The 17,258-nt window shown below is 43.0% G+C and overlaps 1 protein-coding gene across 1 annotated transcript in view; it reads left to right on the top strand.

Moving 5' to 3' along the window:
- The first annotated feature begins 3,304 nt into the window (after positions 1–3,304).
- ATP10A (ATPase phospholipid transporting 10A (putative)) overlaps positions 3,305–17,258 on the top strand; it is a 163,362-nt gene continuing 149,408 nt past the window's right edge. The window contains exons 1-2 of the mRNA XM_060233861.1: positions 3,305–3,516; positions 3,639–4,081. Coding sequence (XP_060089844.1) covers positions 3,648–4,081 — 434 coding nt within the window. The 5' untranslated portion in view covers positions 3,305–3,516; positions 3,639–3,647. The remainder of the gene's footprint in view (positions 3,517–3,638; positions 4,082–17,258) is intronic.

The following is a 17,258-nucleotide window of genomic DNA, read 5'->3' as shown; positions in this document are numbered from 1 at the left end:
CCCACTCCTCCACTTGCAGCTGCTGGAATGGCCTTGGGTCAGCCATAGCTCTGGCAGAGGTTGTCCTTGAAAGGGCAGCTGCTGTGAGAGCCCCCTCAGCCCCACCCACCTCACAGGGTGTCTGTTGTAGGGGGAGAAGATATAGGAGATTGTAAGCCTCTCTGATTCAGGGAGAAGGGTGGGGTATAAATCTGCAATTCTTCTTCTTCTCTCTGCCCTTTCATCTGCCCTACCTGGATGCAATCACCTTTTCTTATCTTTCTGGGAAGCCTCCTCCATCCTCAGTCAGAGCCAGGGACTCCACAAATTCTCATTCTGGACTCACCCTGACTTCCCAATTATTTCTTTGATACTCAGGCTCCCATAACAGGATCACTGTTCTGTGGCCCCGGATTCAGTAGGAGCGCAACTCCTGAAACTTTCTGAGGGTTCCCCCTTCTCCTACCCACCTTGCCCACTGAATAGTAGATGCAGCTGCATAACAATCCCTGGATGAGCTCCAACAACTATTTTTCTACAAAGCGACCCCTTCTGCCAGCCAAAACTGTTCAGTCACATAGTCTGCCAATTCCATTTTTATTTCTCTGGGACTTTGGGAGATTTTCTTGCCACACAGAAGCCTCACCGTCTCACCTTCCCCCCCCCCCTCCGGACATTTGGAAATTCTGCCTAAATCCCTCGATTTGTGGATTATCAAAACAAACAACATACTTTATCCAGTTTAGCAGAGTGAGGACAGGCAAACTCCCACTCTCTTGTCATACCCTTTGTCTTAAAAACTATTTTCTCCCCCTCTTTACATCTTTCTCCCACTTCTCCTCATGATTGTTTCCTGGCAAAGAATTTGTATTTAGCCAGAAGTTTGGCTTTCTTTCACTTTCTCTCCTCACTCTTCATGTGTCCTTCTGAATGCAACAATTTTGTTTTTCTTATGCTTGCCTGTATCCATATAGTTCCCTAAATAAACTTTTTTTTCTGTCCTGAACCTACTGCCCATCAGCCTCATTGGATGCTCTTGTGCTCCAGTATTGTGGGAGAGGGAGAAAAAGTTCTCTTTGTCAACTCTGTCTCCACCCCAATCATAATTTTATGAACCTCTATCATGTCCCTCCTTAATCGTCTCTTCTAAATGGAAAAGTCCAAGACTCTTCAGCCTTTTCTCATAAGGAAGGTGCTCCCTCCAACCCCCTAATCATCTTGGTTGCAGTGCTCTGTACATTTTCCAGCTCTGCAAGGTCCTTTTTCAGATATTGTGACCAGAACTGTACACAGTATTCCAAATGAGGCAGCACCATAGATCTATACAGGGGCATTGCAACATTGGCCATTTTATCCTCAATTCCTTTCCTAATAATCCATAACATAAGAGTTTGCCTTTTCACTGCTGCAGCACTGTGTTGACACTTACATTGAGGCATCCACTACAACTCCAAGATCCTTTCCCCTCTCATTCTCAGCAAGTTCAGACCCCATTAACGTATACTTGAAGCCAGGATTTTTTTTGTCCTATTTCTTCTACTTCATTACCCTTAAGAGGGGGAAAAAGCCTTCTTGGCTTTTAAATCAGTGGAAGATGGGCAGTTGCAATATAAATGTGTATAACATAGTGAGTGGTGTACAACAGTGATCTTCAGTGTGGCAACTTTGGGCATCCACCAATGCTTCCTGCTTTCTCAGGCGAACAGCCAATCCTGCCTTTCTACCACCCTATGGGAGAAAGAGGTACTTCAGAAGAAGAGCTCAGGAGATATCATATTTCTGTCTGCAGGGAACACCCATTTAGAAACAGCTACTCCTTCATAGGAGCATTTTTGAGATCTCCAAACAGTTTGTACCTGACCCCAGCTTCCATGGTTGCCATTTTGTGGTGGCACCCACTACCTGTTCTCACCATTCCAATAATGCCCACAGACTGGACAAGGTTGGGGACCCCTAGAGCAGAGCCTTTAGGAAGAAGCAATGGAAAGGATGCTTCTGGGAAGAAGCAATGATTCCTGATATGAGAACTTAGGTGGTATTTTTATTTATGTGACAGAAGTGCAGCCTACTTCTCGACCTGTTCTTCTTTCCAGGACTTATTGGCAAAGCAATTCCAGGCAGGTTTTCCTTCTCCTGAGACCTCAGTTGACAACTAAACAACTTTATATATTATTTTTTTTCATCTTAGTATTTCCAAAAACCCAGCATTTCTGAGCAATAGCCTGCATTTGGTGGCCATTTCCCATAATTCACAAGGCCTCCCAGCTCATCCTGTTTCCCCTCTTGTCTCTTGCCTCAAGACCGCCCCCCCCCCTCCCAGATGGCAGATTTTGGAGCCTGGCCCACCCTTTGAGAACCACTGGTGGAAGTCATGGTAACTGAATCTGTGGCCTGATTTTGAGATAACATCGCATCACAGGAAAGTTCTGTCGGGTATAGACCGTCAAGCAAGGAAGACATTTGTCTCAAGTAGAGTCTTGAGCAGCTTGTGGTTTCTGGATGAGGTTTCCGTCCTTAGCCTCCTGGCTGTATTCAGTTAACGCCTCTCCGGCTTCAGTTTTCCCGCCCTGTCTGCTTGAACGCCTTTTGGCTTCTCTCGTTTTCAGAAACTCGAAACCGAAGCAGGGAGGGCCGGGAGGAGGGACACACAAGCTGCTTCATGGCAACAGGCGCCCGCCCTGAAGAGGTCTTCTCTCTCATCAGTGGGTGGGAGGGATTTTTCGGGAGGGAGAGAAAGAAAGACAGCATAAAACCGTCCATATCGATGAAAACTGATGTCAGAATAACTTTGTGCTAGAACGGAATGGGGCACTATGATTGAACTGAAAGGCTGCCCTCAGCCATTTCCCCTCCCCATCCAGTCTAAACGTCCCGTAGAATGTTAGCAAAACTGTCCTGGAGAAGCAGCCTTGCCCTCTCTACAGACATTAAAGCAACCGGCATATGGCTGCGATCCCATGCGCACACCCCCCTGAACCAATTCCATGGAGTTCAGACTTACTCTCGTGTAAATATGCATCTGCTGCTAGGATTGCACATAGTGTGTCCCGGGGACCACCGAGGCGCACATGCGCAAGTCTGGCTCCTCTTCTCCGCTTTTCGCCCGGAAAGTTACTTGGTGGAGGAGAGTTTTCTGGCCGTTCCTCTTCCCGCCCCTTGTTTGATGCAGGGAATTTCCTGAGCCTCCCCCTGCACGGCGCGGAGTTGAGTATCATCCTCTCCCTCCACCTCCAACGTGAGGCCGCTTTCCCTTCCCCACCGTAAGTCAAGCCCCTGTTCGGCGCTGGGGAGCGGAAACGAGTTAGTGGGTTGGTGAGAAATGACGTACCAGACAAGGGTTACTTTGTACGAACTCGCTCCCCGGCGCCTAGAAGCGGAGCTAGCGGGGCAGTCATTCAATCCCCGCCTGTGTAGCAAGGAGCAAACTGGAAGAACTGGGCGAGATAGAAAGACACCCCTCAACTCCGGATCAAAGAAGGGAGGAGTCCAAGGGAGGGCAGAGAAGAGCCACGACCCCTCCCGTAGAGGAAAAAGAAAGTGAGGAAAGGAGTGAAGCTCCAAGAGATGATCACATAGTGGGAGGGGAGGGAGAGATAGTGACTTTCTCCATGTGCAGAAAAAAGTTCTAACTTCCATTTTCTCTGTTTCTGCTTTTGGAGGAGAAGGGAATGGCACAAGGCAGAGATGGAGGGGACTCTTCTCAAGAGCAGAAGGAAGAAAAAGAGAGAAAGAAGAAAAGGAGGAGGAGGAAGAAAGAGGCATGCAAGACACGGACTGTGTATTCCAACTTGCTGCTACCCAGGCCTGATGTGGGCAATTCCAGGCCTCCAGCTGACAACAGGCTCAAGACCACCAAATACACTGCCCTGTCCTTCTTGCCCAAGAACCTCTTTGAGCAGTTCCACCGCCTAGCCAATGTGTACTTTGTTTTCATTGCCTTGCTCAACTTCATGCCCACTGTAAACGCCTTCCAGCCGGAGCTGGCCTTAGCCCCTGTCCTCTTCATCTTGGCTGTCACCGCTGTTAAGGACCTGTGGGAAGACTACAGCCGATACCGTTCAGACCAAGAGATCAACCACATGGAGTGTCTGGTCTACTACAGGTAACTAGGAAGGGGTTCTATTCTCCTGGTGAGGGCAGAATAAGATAGGGAGGGGGAAGATGTCATGTTTGTGGGACATATTGTGGGACAGGCTATGCAAAGATGTAAGAAAGTGTACCAGAAATTAAGGCTTATGTTTTATCAGTTTTCTTGAGAAGGCTGACCTCACCTTTCTAAACACCCACTAACCTTTATGCCCTGCTGTAGATAGTCCAGCCTAGCCCCATCTCTTCAGATTTTGGAAACTAAGCAGGGTAGGTGTTGGTTAGTATTTGGAGGGGAGACCTCCAAGGAAAACCAGGCTCATGTCACAGAGGCAGGCAATGGCAAACCGCCTCTGAACGGCTCTTGCCTTGAAAACTAGTCTACAGTGACACTGTAAGTCAGTTGTGGCTTGATGGCACTTTCCACCACTGCCAGCCTTCTTAAACAGTAGCAAAGCTCACTTAAGACATTGTGGTTAATACAGAAATATCTTCCTAATCTAGACTTTTGCCATCTAGCTGATATCTCTTGCTTTGCTTTATCCCAGGCCTTCCGTATGCAAACACATTTCCTATTGCATCATAGACAAAGTTTCTTCTTTACAGAGTTAGTTATTCTGTAGGTTTGTATTGTTATGAACTGGAGGCATTTGCTGAGATGACCTGAGTTACATGGAATGGTACTCTGTGATATTCTGCACCTGCACAAGCCTTGTGTAAGTGGGTGTGGGTTTGTAGAACTAGATTGTGGCATCATTCTCTTCCTTGCATTTTTCAATCATGTACCATTGGTCAAGTCCTGCTATTTCTCTGAATCTGTTCCACCCACAGGGAAAAAAAACCTTTCCCTATTATAGAAATGATGAAATGTATTTTCAGTCATCCTGACCACTTAATTTTATTTATAAAGATTTTTGTGACTCTGACTGATTTACTTTAAATGGCCTAACCAATTAGTCTATTACCACATTATTTGATTGAGTGAAGAAATACAATTCTGTTGTCAATTAAATCCTACATGATGCAAAATTAACTTTAATTTTGAATCCAAACACATTGTTTCATTCATAACGTTTTTGATTACTGCATCATAAAAATTGTTATATTTATAGCAGTATGGTACATTTATTTATGTTTTTTTAAGCACTGGTGATTTGAATTCTCATTACAGTATTCTGTTAAATTTTTGCTAACAAAAGATTTCTGTGCTTCAAGTATGGGACATATAAGGTTCGGAACCAGTTTGTGATTAAGGGCCGAACTAGACATGATGACTTCCTTGTGTCTGCCATGGGGATGCCACTGCCATTTTAAAGCCTAAAGCAGCAGTTTAAAAATGTCATGGGGGCATTTGGCCTGCAGTATGGTGAGATGAAGAGCTCTCCGCCCCCCTTTTCAAGTGCTGAAATGACTGCTCATGCACCTTTATGTGCACCATGGCTGTTTCAGCACTTGAAAGGTGATCGTGGGGAAATGTCTCAAACTACTGTGCTGGATGCTTGATCAGGATCAGGTCCTCACGGTGTTTTTAAGCAATCCATTTTAGGCACTATGGTAGACACAAGGTTGAGTTCATGAATAGTTTGGTCTTCAGTGGTGTTTGACTTGTTACGGTCTCATATCTTTAGCTTGACTGGAATTATAGAACAATCCTAGATCTTTACACTTGTGGGCATATGAAGCTCAGGTTGAAGATGGATGGACACTTTAAATTATGATGGAAGTTATTTTGACACACCCCTAGGAATCAATTTTCAGGGCAGAGAATGTATATGAAGTCTGTGTGTCTTTACTGTTAGGACTATATATGGTGTCAACAATCCATCCTGTTTGTATTTAGACCAGCTCCATCCAGTGTATCATTTGAAAAGGTGTGTTGTAACTTTATCCCAATTCTTAGAAGTTTATAGCATGTTTAAAAATGTTATTTGAAGGCATTTGGTGATGAAAAGTTGATATTTTTTTTAAAAAACCTAACACTGTGTTTTTGACATAGCCCTCATTTCCAGTACACAGTTAACTCTGAAATCAGGGTTTAGAGGCTCAGGATGGAGCTAGGGGAAGGAATCATTCCTGAATTCCTTCCCACGCAGCTTTGGTGACACCTGGAACTCTCATTGACCTCAGCTAAAATGACGCAAGCCAGGTTGAACACCCATGAAGCACCCTTATACTGAGTCAGGCTGTTGATCTGTCAGGGTCAGTATTGTCTGCTGTGGCTGACAGTGGCTCTCCAGGGCTTTCTGCATCACCTGCTACCTGATCCTTTCACCTAGAGATGCCTAGGATTGAACCTGGAACTTTCTGTAATTGAGCCACAACCCTTCCCCTATTCCTGAACTTGCTTAAAAACCTAGTTTTATAAATTGAGTCTAATAAATACCTGAATGTCATTATAATACAGATTTCTGGCATTAACACACCCTGCTGACTGTAGGTAGGGATCTATATAACAGAGAAAAGGGAGGTCTGTTCGGACTGTCCCCTGGTCTGATGCTAGTCTATCTTTTCAGTTTTAAGCCTAAAGTGCAAGAGGCAGTTGCTTCTACCTACTTCTTCCTTTTGAAACTTTCTCATTGCTTTCATGTTCTAAAAAGTTGTGGGAAGGGGTACAGAAAGAGAATTGGCCTGGGCTTCAATAATATATTCCAAGAATGGATAGTCCAGGTTAGCCTGATCTTGTCAGATCTTGGAAGCTGGCTCTGGCTAGTGTTTAGATGGGAGACCACCAGGGAACACCAGGGTCATGATGTGGAGGCAGGCAATGGCAAACCACCTCAGAATGCCTCTGGCCTTGAAAACCCTGCTGGGCTGCCATATGCCAGCTGTAACTTGATGGCAATAACAATAAACAACAAGGCTCATTGAAGTCAGTGCGATTAAACTAGAGCAGGAGTGGCCAAATTTGCTTAACGTAAGAGCCACATAGAATAAATGTCAGATGTTTGAGAGCTACAGGATGGGGGAAGGAAGGAAAATAGATGTAGAGGGAGAGGGGGAGGTGGAAAGAAAGCAACTTTAAATGCATTCTCCAAGCCACCAGCTGGCTTGGAGAAATTATTTAAAGAGAGAAATGCCTTCTCTGAGCTGGTCAACGGGGTGGTGGGGACTTCAAGAGCCACATAATATGTGTGCAAGAGCCACATGTGGCTCCTGAGCAGCAGTTTGGCCACCCCTGGACTGGAGTAACTCCTGAGTAGGATTGCACTATGAGAACCACAAGGCACATACAACAATTTTGTAGACACCATTTCTTCTGCCTTCCTTTTTGCAGACCCTTCTTCACCCAGAAGTCTGTTTCCCCCTGTACTTGACATCTCCTGGTTCTCCCAGGCTCCAAGTCTAAAATTTCAAGATTCCAAATAAACACTTAACTATAGGGTATATTTTTGGAAACAGCTGTTATTAATTTCATGACTTTGCTTAGATGTTTTCCATGGGCAGTGTCAGGAGGACGACAGAAGCGAGAGAGCAATTGTATTTTCTGTTAGGGTTGATACTGCAATTGGGTAGAAGTGGCTTTGGCACCTATGATGCTTTAAACATTTATAATTGTGACCACTATGCCACAGGTACAGCTCACAGTGAATAACAGTGCAAAACTTTTTGAAGAAAAGCAATAAAAGATCTCAAATGAAATAATGACGTATTCCTATTTAGCTAAATATTTGTATAGAATTCAGAATAATCATCAGTTGACCAAATGAGTAGGTGCATGGTTTATCTTGCATATCTCAAAATGCCACAAGCAACTAGAAGGGCAGAATCTGTGCCAGCTGTTTCTGAGAAATTTCATTTTTTGATGGTTCCCAGAAGCCCCATCTTTGGTCTGTGGGCAGGAACTGAATTGAAAGAACCTGAGACCTTTCCTTCAATGCTTTTGTTAATGGGCCGTGTTACTGGAAGAACCCAGCCATTGGGCTTCACAGAGGTGTTGCTTGATAACAGTCCTACTCCAAGAACCAATTTACTAATCTGTTCTTTGATTGGTTTATAACATCAGTGTGTAGTTAATTTCAGCAGCAAATGTTAAAATAACTGTTCTTTCTCTGTACTGGTCTCTCCCTTCAAATTGCAGCCTCAGTGCCTGCATTTTGTTCAAAAACAAACCACTGCCACCCTTAAATAATGGTGGAATTATGCATAATATGTAATTCTGCCCGGACAGGAACAACCAGTGCCAAATGGTCATCCTGATTAATGCTGTTCATGTGCAAAAAGGTCTTATCTCCAGCCTGTCTTTTTCTACTGATTATAGCTGAAGACAGCAGGCTAACAGCAATAGCCGTAATCCCTACTAAATAGCATCTCAAGAGGAATGTGTTTAAAATTGTATTTCTGTGAAACTATATGGGTTGTTGACTCAAGATTTCAGGATTTAGATATTTTGAACAAGGGCATATGTATATATTTTAAATATGGTATTCAAATTATTTATCTCAATATAAGTTCTGCCAAATTCTCTTAAGCCTAAGAATGTCTTATAAGAAAGAGCCTGAAACAAGAATGTTTAATGCATTGAGGTTTAGTCTTTCCAGTGCATCAGCCATAGGTGTGGAATCCATTAGTTGTAAACCCATCACAGCACGCACAATAGGTAATCTGCTAGACTTTTTTTTTATGTGAGTGCCATCGTAGAGAGACATCTGTTGCTGAAAAGCATCCATACGTCCCTGAACAGGGATATTCTTAATATAACATACGTTACTGCAGTTTGGTGTAGTGACTAAGTGTGTGGACTCTTATCTGGGAGAACTGGGTTTGATTCCCCACTGCTCCACCTACACCAGCTGGAATGGCCTTGGGTTAGCCATAGCTATAGCAGGAATTGTTCTTGAAAGGGCTGCTGCTATGAGAGCCCTCTCAGTCCCACCCACCTCACAGGGTGTCTGTTGTGGGGGGAGAAGATATAGGAGATTGTAAGCCGCTCTGAATCTCTGATTCAGAGAGAAGAATGGGGTATAAATCTGCAGTCTTCTTCATTTAGTTTTGTAGTAATCTGTATCAGGGCTTTTTTTGTAGCTGGAACTTATTTGTATATTAGGCCATACACTCCCTAATGTAGCCAATCCCCAAGAGCTTACAGGGCTTAGTACAGGACCTACTGTAAGCTCCAGGAGGATTGGCTACATCAGAGGTGTGTAGCCTAATATGCAAAGAAGTTCCTGCTACAAAAAAGCTCTGATCTGTATTATAATAGTGATACATGAACTGGCATCACCTATCCCAGTTTTGTTTTGCCTACTAATCAGCAACTTTGGTTGCTCTGACATGCTGTGGTATTGTTCTTTTAGACATAATTCCAAAGCTGCTGATCGTTCTTTGTATATATAAAGTGTTTGTCTTCATAACTCATTTAAATTAACCTTGACAAAGATGGAGTGGGATAGTCTAGACTTGTGCGCAGTAATAGTTTTGCTTGCTGTCATTCCAACACCTTTTGACTGCAGATAGGTATGCATAGCAGTACTGTCTTTTTTTAATGTAAATTTTTGACCAGCCTAGTAAGAGAAGCTTCATTCTTGAGACTCAGTAGAAGCACACCAAGCTTTGATTTGAAGATATGTACATTTCCCACTAGCTTAATCAGAGTATCTGAAAATCTTGTTATCTGAGCACACTCAGCGACCTTCCTGCAACCTTGTATTTTAAGAACCCAAAGTAAACATCATTCTAGCTAAATGAACTTCTGATGTTTCCAAAAATGCCTTGATCATCCTCCCACTTTGTTTGGATTAATAACTTGGTGCTGCTTCTTGATCCCCACTCCCACCTGGCTAATTTCATCACATTTGGGGCTTGGATAGGGCCGAAATGAAGCTTTATTCAGAGAAGGAGAGACCAGAGTTGTTTATGCTGTCGGTATTCCCAGTCTCCATGAGTACATTTACAGATCATATCAGGACAGATTTGATTAAAATCAAATTGAATTATAATCACTAGTCAGTAAGACTCAATTTGAATCATGGTTTTTTACATAAAGGCTCATTCTTGCTGGTTGTTATAACATAAATATTTATAAACCAGGTGAAGGTTTTATTTTAGAATAATAACTTTTCAGGTTAGTTTTATACTTAAAATCAGTAAATAATGATTGTTTGATTATTTACCATTTGAAATCAAGTCAAGTTTATTACGATCAGAGATCAGAATTCAAAATCAAAGTAATCAGCAAACATTTACATTGGTTCCAATTCTTAAATTACACTAGACACACTAACATAAAATACAATACTGATTTAAAATATTAAGACTGAGTTTTACACTCCTGTCTAATTAGACATGTCTGAGCACAAAATCTGCCTGCTTTAAGGCTTGTTTTGTTACAACAATCTCCAAGGAAGAAAGAAATAGTAAATTGATTGGTTCTACCTAGGAAATTGGATAAAGTTGGAGTAATATAAATATTTTGGATTTTCTGATAAAATGGACATTATAACAACACATGCTCTACCATGTCCGAGAGGCTTGAGCAGAGACATTTCACATACAGAATTGAAATAGTTCACCTCATAATGATTTCACAATTATCTATCTCCAGTTTACTAGTTTAATTATTCATATTTGGACAACTTTTCTGCTGTGCTTTAGTAGGTTCCCTGAACCTACAAGACTGAGACTTTTGCTAAATAGCCTCTGTCATGAACGTATAGTAGATATGGCAAACTTCTATTTTATTATAATTTTAAAGTTGTCATTTTATGGGTGTATGGTTTATGGGATTTTAAACCTAATAAATGATTGATATTGACTGCTGTACTTTAGTGGGAAAAAAGTCAGTATTAACAATGACCATTTAAATTGTTTTATTTAACTAAAACTATAAATTACATAGCATTATGTATCCTTGCATTTGCTTAAGCATTCACATAAAGATCTCAAAACTCCTGGAGTATGGTACTCAAAAAGTTTCATTTGTACTGCTTGGTCCTCCTTCCTCACACTTAGCTCTTAACATCTCCTCCTAATACAGGTCTAGTCTACCTCAAGCAATCTGCTGTTCATTGAACTTCTTGAAGTTAAGAAATTAATTAAATTTAAGAGGCATGGGATTAATTCTATGTGCATAGATATGCAGAGGAACAATAAGCAGGGCCTGAGTAACAATCAGGCCAAGAAGGGACTGGCCTATGGGCCCCCATGCCTTTAGGGGCCCCAGGCCAGTTTTTCCCTCCCGGTTTTTCTCCTGCTTGCAGCCCTCCCAGCCTGCACGTGCAGTCAGCAACAGATCCACCCTTTGCTTGACTTGCCTGGTGTAGCTGCTGCTGGCACCGTTGCCAAGTTTGCCTCTCTCTGCCTCTCCCCTGCAACTCTGTCAAAGGGGCTTTTGAGAAAGTGCCTGCAGGCTGCAGTGGGGGCCATGGGTGGTGAGGAGGGTGCTCCAATTCTGAGATAATTTGCAGGGGGCCCCTGAGATTTTGACTGCCTAGGGGCCTCCACAGTTTAATCCGGCATTGACAATAAGACTGAGATCTCTTTTCCACCTTGGACTTTGACAGGGCCACACAACTTCTAATCCACCAAGCTGAATACAGCACACCAAGGGAAGCTGACAATCTGCTTGTGCTGCCTGCCTGGGACTGCAGAAAAGAAAAGTTTTGTCAACTGTGATGGGCCACAGTGCATTGGTTGTATTTGGGCTTGGTACACTCTTGAGTTGTGTACTTTGAGAACTGTAACTCTAGCCTGTATTGACAGAGCAGCTGGTTCAGAAATGCAGAGTGTGCCAAGGTAAAAAGCAAGATTCTTGCAGGTGCCTTTTGTAAAAATAGCATACAGGATGGTGATGGTGTTTCTTAGAATTGTTGGTTAAAAAATGTTCATGGGCATTGCTTCCTGATTTTGCTATTTTCTCAGAATGAATCAGTTATGTACCTATGTTTAGTCACCAATATCTTTATTGCTCTACACACAATCAGACCAATTTCTTTAAAAGCATAAATGCTTGCTAAGGAAAATAAATAAAGCTGGTGCTCATGCCTGCTTTCTGTGGTACTACATCAATACAGTGAGTGTCTACAGCAAGGGATGTTTAAGGATGGCTAAATAAGTCTCAGTGATAACTTTTCGGAGTGTCCAAAAAGTGTTAATTAAGGCACTTCAGCTGGAGCAAGCCTACATTCGTCTTCTTCTCCACTTACTTGTTAAAAATAATGCAGGTACCATTGCAGTTTCAATCCCAAAATATGAACTTGGCAGAAACATCCAGATGACAGTGCTATGAAAGATGATGCAATGCAGCAGCAATAGCCTCAGAAATGAGAGCAGCAGCTGTTCCTCACTTGCAGTTCACTTTTTTTTTCTTCAAAAATTTCACATGCAGTTTCAGCCTTACTGGCAGATTATTGGGATGACATAGAAGATGCTCTTCAGAAATGTGTGTTGGAGTTGAATGGCTTAATCCAAAACCTGTGCCCCTTCAGAAATGTTAGAGTTGAGTTTCTAAGTACCATGCCAACTCAGTGTTTCAAACACTACATTGCATCCTGATAGGGCATGCAGGAAGATCAAATCAGTCAGTTCTAAGGGAAATCAACCCTGACTGTTCCCTGGAAGGTCAGATGCTGAACCTGAAGCTCAAATACTTTAGCCACCAAATGAGAAAGGAGCATTCACTGGAGAAGATCCTGATGCTGGGAAAGACAGAAGCAAAAGAAGAAGGGGATGGCAAAAGATGAGATGACCGGACAGCATTACTGATGTAACTAACACGAATTTGAGTAGACTTTGGAGGATGGTGGAAGACAGGAGGGCCTGGTGTGACTTGGTTCATGGGGTTGCAAAGAGTCAGAATCATCTATGCGGCTGAACAACAGCAGGGCATGTTCATTCTTCCAAGGAAAAAAGCTTGGTTCTCTACAAGAATTTCCAGATAAGCTATTGGTTCTCTTCTTTCAGGTATTCAGCCCTGATTTTGAGTTTCTCAGTGGAGGAAATTGTTGGAAGCAGGATGCTGGATTATACCTTGGTCCGATCAAGCAAAGCAGTTCTCCTTTATGCTGAATATAAAGTGGAGGACTTAAACGACATTGACCTCTTTGAGTTTAAGTCCAGCACTTCTGTCTGGTTGGTAGTCTGAGTAGAGTGGGGAAAAGAGTCCAGAAAGTAACCTTCCTTCAGCAGGACATTGTTCTCACTATTGCAATCGTTTGCCTTGCTCTTCTTAGCATGGCATGTTTTAAATTGTGCTACTGGAGTGCAGTGGGAGGGTGCCTGCTTCAGTTTGTTTGTATGACAGATTCTATGTTCCTATGTGACTGTAGGCAACAGTGACTGGGGAGAATATGGTTTTAAGCATAGGGCCTCACATGAAGCTGCATGGAATCAAACCATTTATGGTCAGGTTGTCTACTCTGACAATGGCAGTCTCACTTGGAAGCCTTCCACATCACCTGCTACCTGATTCTTTTAACAGGATTTGCCAGGAATGCAGATCCTTTTATCACGCACTACAGCCCCTCCTAGTCCATTCAGTGATCCACTGTAGAGTTCCAGGTTTTTTCACTGAGCCACATCCAGTCTTTAGACCAATTGGCTGGTTAGTTGTTTGAGACATTTTTACTCCCCTCGCACTCCCAATCTTGAACCAGGATTTCTGTTTCTGGTGTTTCTGTAACACACATTTCCTGTCCCACCCTAAGTCACCTTTAATTCTTGCAGGTTGTCATGCACCAGACAGTTTTACCAACCTGACTGCTGAGCTCTGTCATGTTGATTCTGTAGAATCTGTTGGTCCGTCTTATCCTGGGATCAGCAAGCTCTCTAAATGTGCTGGCTGACCTGTTAGTCTGAGATGAGCTCCTAAGGTGTTTTTTTTAATGGCAAAGTTCTTCCAGCTGTGTATAAGCTGTGTTTTTATATGAGAGAGTGAAATAAAGGAAATATTGCAGGAAGAAACATGAGGAGCTAGAAGTGCGGGGAGGGGGAGGGAGGGAGAGAGAGAGAGAGAGAAAGGACTGCTGTTTATCCAAAGTTGCAACTTATATTTAATAGCTATATGGAGAATTTGGTATGTTGTTTCAAAAGTTGAAAAGCTGGGTCACCTCTGCAATAAACCTTTCAAGGCAAGATTGGGCCTGGCCACAGTTCATGTGTTTCTGCATTCAGCCTGGCTTGTCACTCATGTATTGTTTACCTTTTACTGAATTTGGGCAGGGTGGGCAGACTCTTGAGCAAGGTGACAGGAAGGGCTTACAGTTCCTCTCATGGCTTTGATAAATAACACACCTTTATATAATTCAGAGCTCTCAAAGGTGCCAATTGAAACTTCTTTTCAAAAATATTTTCCTTGCTATTACAAGCAACATGGAAATTTTCATCATATCCTCAAAACCCAGAATACACTCCCTCCGAGGGCTATTTGGTAAATGTTTCAGTTGAGCTTATTACTGAGGCCAATCTGTGTTGTCTGGGACAGTTCTAGTCTTAGTTGTCCACAGATACAGTCCATGGTGAACATAAATTTGAACTCCTCTGAAGTTCAGAAAAACAACTTTCCCAGGTAGCGAGAGCAAATGGAAACCAATTGTTTAATCTCTGTAGAGCAGGAAGTAAGATAGCTAGGACTCACTGACTATTACAAATAATTATTTGTGAATTTATGGTCTTAGTTTTTTTCTGCTCTGGTAAGACCTCACCTAGAGCATTGTGTCCAGTTTTGGGCACCACATTTTAAGAAGGATATAGACAAGCTGGAACAGGTCCAGAGGAGAGCAACGAAGATGGTGAGGGGTCTGGAGACCAAGTCCTATGAGGAAAGGTTGAAGGAGCTGGTGATGTTTAGCCTGGAGAGGAGGTAGCTGAGAGGTGGTATGATCACCACCTTCAAGTACATGAAGGGGTGTCATATAGAGGATAGTGTGGAATTGTTTTCTGTGGCCTCAGAAGGTCAGACCAGAACCATTGGGTTGAAATTAAATCAAAAGATTTTCAAACTCAACATTAGGAAGAACTTCCTGACAGAGCGTTTCCTCAGGTGGTGGTGGGCTCTCCTTCCTTGGAGGTTTTTAAACAGAGGCTAGATGGCCAATCTGAAGATCCTGTGAATTAGGGGGAGGTGTTTGTGAGTTTCCTGCATTGTGCAGGGGGTTGGACTAGATGACCCTGGAGATCCCTTCCAACTCTGTGATTCTATGAGTCTCAGTATGAGTCGGTATGAGTCAGCATGAATGTGTAAAGGCAGTCCACCAGGTATCTTGGACTTAGGCTTTCCAACCCCCAGGTCCAGGTGGAGGCTCCCCCAGTATTAGGGGCTTCTCTTTGCTCTAGAACAGCTGGCAGGCAGGGAAGCCCCTCCTCAATGCGATGATGTCACCTGGAAACCACAGAGTTTCATCCATATACCAGAACATCCCCTGTGTGATGTCCCCGACATGATAGCGTGATGTCATCACATTGGGGGATGTTGTGGGATGTCCCTACCCACCCCTGGAATGCCCCACAAAATCCTCTGCTGGAACAGAGGTAAGATCTGGCAACCCTACTTGGACTCAAGCTCTGTAGGGCCCTAAAGGTTATCACTAGGCTTTGTCTTGAGCCTGGAAGCACACTGGCAGCCAACACCATTTGCACAGAATGAGAGTGTAGCTAAATTTGGTGTATCATGGAATGCCTTGAATTTCACTCAGTATTAAGCCTGGGAGATCTTGTAGGGGTAGAATTTTCTCACAATGTCACTTGTAGGCCTCTAGGTTGCACTTGGGCCCCCAGGTAGTTTCTCTTGTAGACTAACCAGTACCATCACCTGAATATTTTTTATGGGATCAAATCAGATTAAAATTGTAGAACATGTCACATTTTAAAAGTCTCATATAAAAATAGCAATTTGACAAGCTTAAGAATAGTAACTATTGATGGGAAAGAACAGGATCCCCCTGGGAAGCTTTAATCATATTCTTTTACTGCTTGGCTACACTTTCTTTCCTTGCAGAAATGCTGTTCTTGGGCAAGGCTCTGAGATGCACCAGCCAGGCCCTTCCTTGTCTTGAGTCATTTCGTAAATCCTAGCCCTCCTCAGTACGTTTTCTTGAACGTGTTTTTGTTATGGTTGCCTAGAAGCATAGATCTCATTTCAGGAAGTTACAATAGAAAGAGTTTTCTATTGAAAGATTTTCAATGACTCTTCCATTTTAAGAACTTCACACTTATTTAACTTGGCTTGAGAATATTCTTGCAAATAAGACTGTGGTTTGGGGAGAAATGAAAGTGATAAGCTTTTAAGAGCTGCATCCAACCTGTCTTGCACAGCTGTATATGCATAATGTTAAAATGTTCCATGACACCATGCCCCCTGCCATGCTTCTGTTTGGCACCACATCATGGAAACGGAGTGCATGCACAATATCGCCTAGCAGTGGTAGTTAAGTATCACATTCTGCGAAAGCATGAGGCTGTAGGTGTTTAAATCATTATTGTAAGCAAGCATGAGACTACAGACTGTAAAAACTTCTACCAGAGCATCCTGTATAAGAAAAGAAGGCAGCAGGGTCTTACCGGTTTGGTTGCCATATTTAAGTTTACTAAATATTATGATGATGATGGTGATATTGGATTTATATCCCACCCTCCACTCCAAATCTCAGAGTCTCAGAGCGATTTACAATCTCCTTTATCTTCTGGCCCCACAACAAATACCCTGTGAGGTGGGTGGGGCTGAGAGAGCTCTCCCAGAAACTGCCCTTTCAAGGACAACTCTGTGAGAGCTATGGCTGACCCAAGGCCATTCCAGCAGCTACAAGTGGAGAAGTGGGGATTCAAACCTGGTTCTCCCAGATAAGTGTCTGTGCTCTTAACCACTGCATCAAATTTGGGCATCCTAATCTGCATATTATGCAAATAATTTGCTATTTGTGCAAATCAACCTCTTTAATTGTTGTGCTATCTATTATTGGGTCATTGGAAACATCTCCTTACCTGAACCTTTGCTTGTGTGAGGGTTCATGCAGTCTCTCTGCTAAGATCACAGCAAAGCTTGCCTTTGAGACAGAAGTATGCAACACGGCGCTGTGCCTTGTGGTTTCAGATTGCGTTGTTCTGCATCTGGCCTTTCAGTGTTCAAGAAGTAGTACAGGAGGTTCTTGTTTGATTTTCTCACAAGACTTGGACCTTTGACAATAACATATTGAGCACACAAACATACACACATGCACACACACTGTGACTCAGTGGTAGAACCTCTGCTTGGCATGCAGAAG

Source organism: Heteronotia binoei, chromosome 3, assembly GCF_032191835.1.
Source record: "Heteronotia binoei isolate CCM8104 ecotype False Entrance Well chromosome 3, APGP_CSIRO_Hbin_v1, whole genome shotgun sequence".
Taxonomy (NCBI): domain Eukaryota; kingdom Metazoa; phylum Chordata; class Lepidosauria; order Squamata; family Gekkonidae; genus Heteronotia; species Heteronotia binoei.
This window is presented reverse-complemented; position numbering and strand designations above follow the sequence as displayed.